Here is a 10,961-nt window from a genome sequence, read left to right on the forward strand (position 1 = left end):
GACATAGGATGAGAGATCGAGAGGAGAGTGGAGTGATGGAGAGATGTACTTGTCATGTGTATGGATAGTGCGATGGATGGATGAGATGATGGAGCCAACTGGCGAATGGGGATGGGATGGATGGGACTGGTAAGGATGGATGGATGGATGGATGGTGGATGGATGGATGGATGGATGGATGGATGGATGGGATGGATGGATGGATGGTATGGATGGCATGGATGGTTGGAATGAATAATTATATAAATAGATGGATAGATTGATTATGATAGATTAAATAGATAAATGAGATAGATTAGATAGAATAGATAGATAGGTAGATAGATAGATCAGGACAGACAAGATAGATAGATAGTCGAGAAGAGACGAGAGAAAGAAGAAGCATGAGCGAGATGGAAGAGAAGCGATGAGAGCGAGAGCGCTAGAGAAAGAGAGAGAGAGAGATGAGAGAGAGAGGAGAGAGAGAGAGAGGAGAGAGAAGAGAGAGCGAGAGAGGAGAGGAGGAGAGAAGAGAGAGAGAGAGAGAAAGAGAAAGAGAAAGAGAGAGAGACGAGAGCAGGAGATGAGAGAGAGAGAGAAAGAAAGCGAGAGGCCGAGCAAGAGAATATATATATAGTGATTAAATAGTATATATATAATATATATATATAAAATATATATTTATATATATAGAAGGGGTTGGTCGACGAGGACGGAACTCTTACGTTTCAATACTCAAACGGCTATCTTATAGAAAGTGCTATTGATTTCTTATCTCTATCTATATTATCTCTCCCCTCGCAGATATGGCGATTGTTCGCACTGACCCTATCTCTACTAAATATTGGTTTTAAAGTCAATCGCTCTAATTACATTCCGTGCGCAATATCCGAATGGCGCGAAACATAACTGTCGTATAGAATCTTCTTCTTACATGACCCATGAGGCCATGTGACATCTGGCTCTCTACTAAAATAGTATATAATTACTCAGTAGATGACCGTAAAATTGACAATAACCGGACGATTCAATGACCCGAGTTTGCTACGGCCCCGTTCGCTTCATTCACTATATCTCGCAACTCAACTCAAATACGAATGGTAATGGTAAATGGTTAGATGGTCGGGGGGGGGATCGATCATTATTGTACAGAAGTAGAATATGTCAACCACGGTCAGACGGGTATAGGCATCTCGACAGTCTGAGCAACGCATTATTCAGCGATGGAATTTAAAATTATAATTAAAATTAAAACGGGGGATGTTTTCCTGATTTTTCTAGACGTTCAAGTTACGTTAGAATTTTAATCAAACAGCTTATACCTGAGAATTGCGCTGATGATTCCTTCTCTTTGCCCCAAATCACATCGAATAAAACACGGGTCTTTGCTCCAAAAAATTCATCCCATCGGCTAAAAAATTTCTTGCACTGAAAATCATGTGTGATAACAAGTGAATAATGGATTCCGTTTATAATGGGAAAGAGATTTTACGTTAAAGAGATTGTGCATACAAATTGATTATGATCGCCATGAGTAGTTAGGCAGGCAAACACAACTCTGTGCTTGAAAAATTTGCATATGCATGAATACGGTTAAGTTTAATCACAATTTAGCAGTCGCTACAGTCAGTTTCATGGTATTTGCATCGTGAAAAAAAAATAAAGGTTAAGCAAATAAATACCTTGCATTATTTCACTCCCTGGATCTAAAGCGTTTTTTTAACCGCTGAATCTATAATACTTAATTACTTATTCATAAGTACGTGATAATGTGATTGCTGACTTAAAAATTAATAAAAAGCAAGCGATTTCGTTCCTAAATATATTATAATATTAACAAAAGATTTCAGCGCGTCTATTTCTCAATTATTAACCGCGTTTGCCAATGGAATTGCAGTAAAACTGTAAACACATCGACGGCCATACGCGATGTGCAGAACCTGCAACTATAGCGAAAACAACGAAATTCTCGTCCCTCTTAAAAAAAAATTCTCGTCCGTTTTCCTGGAATCATAAATATCACTCACTCCGTTAGACTTTTCTCCCCAAATCTCGCACCGGGAAGGGAGGAGGGGGTAAGGGGGCATACGCATAGTAACATCAGCGGTGTATAATATAGACATCTATTTTATACACATAGACAGACATATAATACAGACATCTATTTTATACACATAGACAGACATATAATACAGACATCTATTTTATACACATAGACAGACATATAATATAGACATCTATTTTATACACATAGACAGACATATAATATAGACACCTATTTTATACACATAGACAGACATATAATATAGACACCTATTTTATACACATAGACAGCCATATAATATAAACATCTATTTTATACACATAGACAGACATGTAATATAGAGTCCATAATAGAAAATTATTGGACTCTTGGACCATTATGGACTCTTGACATAATATAGACATCTATGTTATACATATCGCACAAAGCTACCCCTTCACGTCATCTCTCTTCCATCGTTTGACGCAGGACTACACGCTGACGCTGTACCTGACGCAATATTGGGTGGATTCTCGTCTGCGATACGAAGACTTCTACGACGCTCCGGGCGACTTCATGACGCTTCCTGGAGACTTCGCCGAACGCATCTGGGTGCCAGACACATTCTTTGCGAACGACAAGAACTCATTTCTGCACGAGGTAACGGAGCAAAACAAGCGCGTACGACTCTACGGCAATGGATCCATCGAATACGGAATGAGGTGCGTATATATAGATTATAGTGCGTATATAGATAGACATGGGTATAGTACGCGCGCGCTCTCTCTCGCACTGTCTCTCTCTCTTTTTCTATTTTCTTTCTTTCCACTCGCTCTCTATCTGTCTATATCTCTCTTTTGCGCTTTCTCACTGTCACTCTTTCTCTTTCTGTTACTTTTTCTCGTTTTTTACCTCCTCTCGCTCTCTCTCCCGCTCTTTTTATTCTACTCGCTCCCCGCCCCTTTTATTCCACTCTCTCGTGCACTCTATTTCTTTTTCTCCGCACCACTCAGCTCTCCTTCTCTCTCGCCGCCCCTTTAATTATCTCCGTGTCTCTTTTCTCTCCCTTTCTCCCTCTGTGTGTGTGCGTGCGTGCGTGCGTGCGCGGTCGCGTGTCCGTGTGTTAGTGCGAGTGCGTGTACGTGTGATCGAGTGTTTATATGTATGTACGCACGTACTGTATATTATCTTGTACGTATCATGATGTATTTCTCATGCACGTATCTCTACGTATCTCTAGCTCACTCATAACCGTCTACCCGGGTCCGCATTTACGCTTTCCCTTTAGTCATTGAGGCACGTCGTTTTATGAATAGGCTGGTTACCTAAATTATTGGCTATTGACAATCCGGTGACCGGCGACGACACTATATAATAATCCTCACAGCATCACCGCATCTGTGTTGTGCGTGTGCTCGCGAATGAAGCTCAGGCGTGTTACGCCCCGGCCGCGCGGACTGCTATGCGAAATCACGGCAAGCGTGTGCTGTACATCCCAATGTTTGCCCTGAAGCCCTCGTCCCATCATGCAAGAGGAATCCGCGTTATGCGGCATCCGCTGCAAGCAGGCGAGACCGGAGGATCTCCGCTGGGCTCGCGAATCCTGGACGATGCTGCTAACAGTAGCAGCTTGACGCTGCGAACAGAAGCGGCTGCGTTAGCGCGTGACATCTGATGGCATATTGATTGATAATTTGGTAGCGCTGATTAGTGACGCAGAGTTTAGCACGCCTCGCGTGAGATGGCGAATCTCGGTAAGGCGCGAGGGAAGCATCGGTGGTGGACGTGCCTGGCATAACAACCGCGAACAGATGGCGGGTGCTGCGTGATTGTATCATCGTACTGCGAACACAGAGTAAACATCACTGGATAACCCCGCTCACAGCAGCGCTACGTTATTTACTCCAGGCGTACGCAGTAAATATCCAATAAACCAAATTGGTTTGGGGGAGTCATTCTCTTTGCGGGGAAAAAAAGTTTCTTCGTTGTTTTTTTCTTCGACTAACTTGAATATTTAATTTACGGTAGAGTCCAAGGGGGGATTCTTATTAATTTACAATCGTCACCACTCTTTCTTCATCGCTCGTTTGGCTAGCCACCGAAGCAATTTCGTGGCAATCATACTTCATATATATTTCTTCTTCGTCTGCCTAATGAACGAAATGGTAGCACATCTAGAATCTTAACGCATTACCGTCCTTTATAGGACTTTTTTTCGTTTTATAGTGTTTTTTTTTACGATTTAAGACGCTGGTTTATTTGATTTTCTCTTCACAACGTAACGTAAACCCTCAAAACTCCGTCAGTCGTAGTTGTCACTGCAAGCGCTACACAAACAGGAGAAGGGATAAACGTATGAGTAATGAGGAGTATATTCAGACGCATGATTTATAGTGCGTTGTAAAGGTTTTCATGTAACTATGAAATATGGCCCTACTATACATACTCACACGTATCCATTGATTTTACGTGCTCGCGTGTACATGTATGCATATATATGCATGTATGTATGTATGTATGTATGTATGTATGTATGTATGATATAATGTATGTATGTATCGTATGATGGTATGTATGTATGTATGTATGTATGTATGTATGTATGTATGTATGTATGTATGTATGTATGTAATTTGTATGAGTATGTATGTAATGTATGTATTTGTATGTATGGTATGTAATGATGTATGTATGTATGTATGTGCTATGTATGTATGATTTATGTATGTATGTAGTGTATGTATGTATGTATGTATGTATGTAGTTGTAATGTATGTATGGTATGTGTTATGTTGTAGTATGTATGTATGTATGTATGTATTATGTAATGTCATGTATGTATGTATGTATGATGTATGTATGTATGTATGTATTGTAATGTATGTAGTATGTATGTATGTATGTATGTAATGTATGTATGTATAGGAATGAAGATAGAGAGATATGAGAGATATGATGGAGTGATAGTATGTATGTATGCATGCATGCATGCAATGCATGCATGCGAGTGAGAGGACGAGCATTAGATGTAGAGGGTAAGTGGAGGGTAGGATATGGATGTAATGTATGTATGTATGTAGTATGTATGTATGGTATGTAGGATGAGTGGACATATAGCTGTCATGCAAGGATGCTTGTGGCTGGTGAGAGAAACGTGGTAAGAGAGAGGTGAAAGACTAGGGGTGTTAAGCGAGGACGGCAAAGGGAGGATGTCACTGAGAGTGCGAGGAAGAGTATGGAAGAAGAAGCGGAGAGAGAGAGAAAAAAAAAAAAGAGAAAAAGAGAAAGAGAAAGAAAATTTCGCCGCCCCACACGGCCGCCCCCCCTCCCTTACAAATTTAAGGAAATTTTTAGACAGTGTTTAGGTGAAGAGGATATGATAATGCGGGAGAAGTGGTATTAATAGAGAGAGAGGCAGAGTAAGAGGAGAGTGTCGAAACGAAGAATGAGAGAAAGGCGATAGTATTGTAGGTAGTCGCACTGGTACGAGAGGAGAGCAAGGGTAGAAACCGACTTTTCGTACCTGTGTACCGTTTGAGGATAATGTATGATTGAAGGGGAGAGAAGAGAGAGAGGAGAGGAGAGGAGAGAAGAAAGGAGAGAGAGGAGAAGGGGAAGGGGGGAGGGAGGGAGAGAGAAAGAGAGAGAGAGAGAGAGAGAGAGGAGAGAGAGAAGAAAGAGGAGCGAGAGAGAGAGAAAAGAAAGAGAGCGAAGAGAGAGAGAGAAAGAGCGAGGAGGAGAGTGAGTGGAGAGAGAGGAGAGAGCGAGAGCGAGAGAAAGATGCGAGAGAGAGAGATGAAAGAGCGAGAGAGAGCGGAGGAGAGAGAGAGAGAGAAGAAGAGAAAGAGAGAGACGAGAGAGAGAGAGAGAGAGAGAGAGAAGAGAGCGGAGAGAGAGAGAAGAGGAGGAGGAAGAGGCGAGAAGGAGAAGGAGAGAGAGAGAGAGCGGGCAGCGAGAAGCCGGGGAGGAGAGAGCGGAGAGAAGTGCAAAACCGGCAGAAGGGAGAGACGAGATTTATAGTATCGTACCTGTATATAACATGAAGGCACCATGAAGGTGGGTGAGTTAGATACACCATCGCAGAATTAGAGCCCTGCTGACTCGACATAAATAACCACAATAGGTTGGAGCGCAATTAAAACGCTTGCGTGAGCAAAAACTGGCGATCCTCGTTCTTTCGGCGGTTGAGTCTATACACGTGCGCGGTGTAATCTTAGATATTCTCGTGGAACTAGTCCTCCCCCACCGCTCTGAAGGTCGATGCCGACTATTTCTGACGTGCGTAGCTAGCGAGGAATATCTGCATCTGTATCTCATCACGCTGAGCAGACAGGTCTAACGTTTGCTGTTGGGTTGGGTGACGTGGGGAGCACTCAGAGCGGAAATTATGTTCAGAGCCGAGTTAAGTGCCGGCGTATTTAATAATTAGTTTTTGCTACCGATAGGCATAGCAAATGATTTTGATTGTGACGATTTTTTTTTAAATTAACTGCGCACGCGCGCCGTTTTTAGCTTGAAGTCTTTAACTACGCTTACCAGTGAAAAAATCAACGGCAGTAAATCCGCGGGGGGGGGCGTATAGGAAGCAAGTATGCGTTCAACGTTTGTAAAACAATACCGGGGTCACACGCTTTTCTTTAAATTCTAACTGATTATAAAGTTTATGTAACAAAACACGATAAAAGTAACTCATCTCATTCTCCATTTCCCGTCACCTTGGTTTATTCGCCATATTGTTCACCTTTGCATAACTGCTTCACGACGTTATGTTAGAGTCGCTATCTATTCTATTTTTTTATCCTCTGCCGCGCCTCCTGATTCAACGTAAGGTTTTAAATCAGACGCCTGTAGTTCTAGACTAACCTTACGTGAGACACTGAACTTTGATTGAAAACCGAAAGTAGCAACGTCGCAAGTGGTTTGGTACTATTGCCACCCTCTAATCTGTTTGGCTGAGAATACACTGTTCTGTTCACCATAGTCTTCCCTCTTTTGCGATCCATCTCAGAGTAGGTGCCGTCCTGCCGTAGTTACGGTTAGCGCTGGTTGTATATCATTTATGCGAGAGAGGCCAACCGGATCCACGCATGTTATCTTTGATCTTTTCCCCTCTGTCGGGCGAACTTCTCTTCTATGGATGCCAGTCGCTACATCTCAGTCACTTTGGGACCCATCTTTCACATATCATTCATTACACTTGCATCACTTCCTACCTGGAGGAAAATAAGCAATTAAAATAAAAATTGCTTCGCCTATCCCAGTCTGCACTCGTCGCAAACCGTTTTGACGGCGCGACCTCAAGTATTAACTACTAGCATGCAGAGTTGATCATGTTTGATGTATTACTCGTTTTTAGCCTGTTGATATGAGAGAGTGTGAACGTCATTGTAACGACCACGATGTTCCTCTTGTGTGTTGCTTATCGACCTGATTAAGCACATTCCGATAGCTCGTTCTCGTCAATACTTTTTTGTATAACTTTTTATCTCCTCCACCCCTTCGTCTTCTCGCCCTACTTCTCTTGTTTCCATGTAAATATCATGATCTTCTCCCTTTGCTCTTTACGAGCGCAGATTATGTGTCGATCACGCAGGATCCCAGCGCTTGTTGGTTCCATGCATGTCTCTCAGGGTCTCCCCAGGATGAAATTAAACAGGGGGGGGGGGCAGGGTGGGGGGAGGGAAGGGGAAGGGAGGAAACTAAAGCCGGGGTGGGGGGGGGAAGAAAAAGGGCTGCTCTGTCCATGGGCGTGTCTAACAATGTTTTCTCATTTTTCTTCTAAACCTTCGATATCATCAACAATCGCTGTCCGAACGTACAGTTAGTTTTTAGGGCGCGAAACACACATCATAAACCGATGCGCATGACTCGCGGGTTATGTGTGTATGTAGAACACGTAGCGAACAGGCCGTTAATGTGCATTGGACAATTAGACAAAAGATACAAAATAAAAATGTAACACTGGGGTCGGTATACGTGTGTAGTATGTAGTCGCCTTCCATAATTGACGCAAGATCGTGTGCTAGCGACATCAGAGAGATATGACGTGGTTCATCAGTGCTTTGTGTCGCGAAATGCTCGAAGTTAACCGGGAATTGATGTATGCTACAAGGGCGCGCAAATAGCTGGCATTAGGGAAGTGGTGGTTGAAATCCGGGAACTGTGGCTTCTTCATAACGTTAGGCTCCTTGTCGTGGAAATAAGTAGCATCAGGTCCAGATTCGTGATATATATATGTGTTCGTGAATGCTTGTCGTCTACTAAGCCCTGGTCGTCGTGTCATTATGTTTTGTCTATCAGAATCTCTTTTTTTCCACTTTTTTCATCTGCCTGAATCATCTTCGTCTTCCTCTCAATATCTTTTTTTTGCTTGCTATATCGAACCAGATATTGTGTCGATCAATGGACTCTCTTCCGTCCACCGCAGTGGCTGTTGGTTCATTAATACCGTTCGTGCCGTTACTGTCTGTCCATAATCTAACAATCACATACCCGACTCCGTCCACAAATCGCTGTCCCCCATCAGTGTAATTTCTTCGTCTACTAAATCGATTTCCACTTTTATTCTTTAGTAATCGACCTACTACTCCACGTATATATAATATATATATATATGTGTGTGTGTTTGTGTGGTGTGCGTGCGTACGTGCGTGCGTGCGTGCGTGGCTACATGCGTACGTCGTACGTGCGATGCGGGTCGGGTGTGTAGTAGGCGCGTGCGGCGCGCGCGCGTGTGTGTGTGTGTATGTGTGATGGCGGTGTATGTGTGTGTGTGGTGTGTGTGTGTGTTGTGATGTGTGTGTGTGTGTGTTGTGGTGTGGTGTGTGTGTGCGTGTGCGCGCGCAGCGGTGTGTGGTGTGTGTATATAAACGAGGTGGCAGTAATAGTTAAACAACACCAATGATTGCGAATTTATAAAATGGTCGTTCTCAATCTAATGTTGTTCGTTGCGTGGCATCAAAGATGAGGCGCAAGCAGAATGAATTCTACCAATAAAGCGGTCGGCGTACCGCCGAGTGGGATCCTGAAGATAGGATACGATGCGTCCGTGTATCTTCCCCGCCGCTAAAGTCTATTGAACCTTTCAGCATTCACCGAGGATTTTCATGACACGAAATCATCGTCGCGTCTATAGTGGTTTATATTCAGCAACTTGCAGCCGCTTAAGGCGAAGAATAGCCGCCACCGTCGCCCTTATTGAATTGCATGCAGCGCCCTTCTTTGAGCGCGGTATCTTCTATGACAGCTCATAGTGATTCTTTATCGATCGTAAAATTTTCCTCCCTTTTTTGCCGCGGTTTTGCATGTAAACCCGGGCAAGCGGTTTGCCAATCAAAACAACACTAACGGAGGAGGAGAACGCTTGTTGCACTCCGCCGTAAATAATGTATATGCCGTTACGCACGTCGGCAGGCAAGCATGCAGTAAAAGATACCGCCCTGTGTGAGCTAGCATGCACGTTAGTACGCCAGAGTTCACTCTACAAGCCCGATGGGATTGCCCCGAGAAATATATGCGCGCAAAGAATGTAGAAACTAACCCAAGGCGGATTTGGCTCGTGAGTGAAATCGTTAAGAAATTGCCTTCTTTTTTATATACGGACGATCGGGCTTCGGTCCCCGGTTTTGTTCGGCGGAGATTTCAATCGGTCTTGTTACGGCGTGCCCCACCGGCCCGCCCCACCTCCGCCACCGCCGCTACAAGGCGCCGCCACCGCTACAGCCCTCACGGCCCGCCGCCACCAGCCGCCGCCACGGCCGCTACAGGGCGCTGCTGGCCACCGACAGCCGCCACAGCCGCCACCGCCGCCACCAGGCGAAAGCCGCCACCGCCAAGCCGCCCACCGCACCAGAGCCGGCTACAGGCGCCGTCCACCGACGCCGGCCACGGGATGCACCGCTACAGCCGCCACCCAGCACCAGCCCGCCACTGCCACGCCAGCTGCCACGAATAGCCGCGACCGCCCGCCTACGGGCCCGCCGCCGCCACCCACCTGCCGCAGTCGCCCCCACGCCGCCGCCGCCGCCCGTCACGACATGTCGTGCAGAGTTTCCCAATTCGTTAGCAGCGCCTCATTTATTAAATCGGAAATTTGCGCTCGCTTGTAATTCGCTCTCGGTTCGTGGTGGTGGCGCGTGTGTGTTTTTGTCCCTTAGGAACAAGCATGCATGTTTCTCCCAGCAGCATCGCTCATTGCTACCACGAAATTTCGCGTTCGCGTTGGGGGAGATCACGTGACCGGGGGCCGTTCTCGCGGGACCTCGCGGTATCGCGCGATCGCGATGGTGCGTGCGATTCGCTCGCCTATATTAATGTTTATACGTGGGAAAAGGGAGATGTCTCTGCGGCACTATGCGCTTCCTTGCGAGAGATCTAGAGCAACATCGGTGCGCGCGTGTTTACGGGAGCGGTGCTGACCAATCTTAAACTTGAACTTAGTTGCGCATGCACGTTCTGTAGGCTTGCTCGCACGCACACACGCATAAGCACGCACGCACGCACGTACACATAAGCACGCGCGTATGCACGCACGAGCACGAACGTATGTACGCACGCACGAAGGCACGCACGCATGAACAAGCATGAATACAAGCACGCACGCACGCACGTACAAGCCTTCATACTCGCACGCGCACGCACGGATGTACGCACACATGCACACCCACGCACATGCTGTCAAGTGCGTATACGCAATACTAACTTGTCGTAGGTCACGTGAGTTCATTCACATCACGTTTAAGATTCACCAAAAGACGGTTGAAAACTGAGCGCGTACGTAGTGCCTACGGAACCTCTCTATACACGCAGCAAACTCAATTATCAAACAGTACTGCAGCACATAGCACACCAGCCTCCGCCGAGACTTACGTATACTACTGCCGAGATCTGTCGCACTGTACGCTCTCTTTCTCTCTCTCTCTCTCTCTCTCTCTCTCTCTCTCTCTCTCTCTCTCTCTCT

The 10,961-nt window shown here is 45.4% G+C and overlaps 1 protein-coding gene across 2 annotated transcripts in view; it reads left to right on the top strand.

Moving 5' to 3' along the window:
• The window catches only part of LOC106807215 (gamma-aminobutyric acid receptor subunit beta-like), a 64,516-nt gene that overhangs the window by 44,614 nt on the left and 8,941 nt on the right, over positions 1-10,961 (top strand). For both annotated transcript variants that reach the window (XM_014809512.1, XM_014809504.1), the window contains exon 4: positions 2,492-2,724. In XM_014809512.1, coding sequence (XP_014664998.1) covers positions 2,492-2,724 — 233 coding nt within the window. The remainder of the gene's footprint in view (positions 1-2,491; positions 2,725-10,961) is intronic.

The sequence above is a fragment of the Priapulus caudatus genome, unplaced genomic scaffold (assembly GCF_000485595.1).
Source record: "Priapulus caudatus unplaced genomic scaffold, Priapulus_caudatus-5.0.1 Scaffold10, whole genome shotgun sequence".
Lineage (NCBI taxonomy): Eukaryota > Metazoa > Priapulida > Priapulimorpha > Priapulimorphida > Priapulidae > Priapulus > Priapulus caudatus.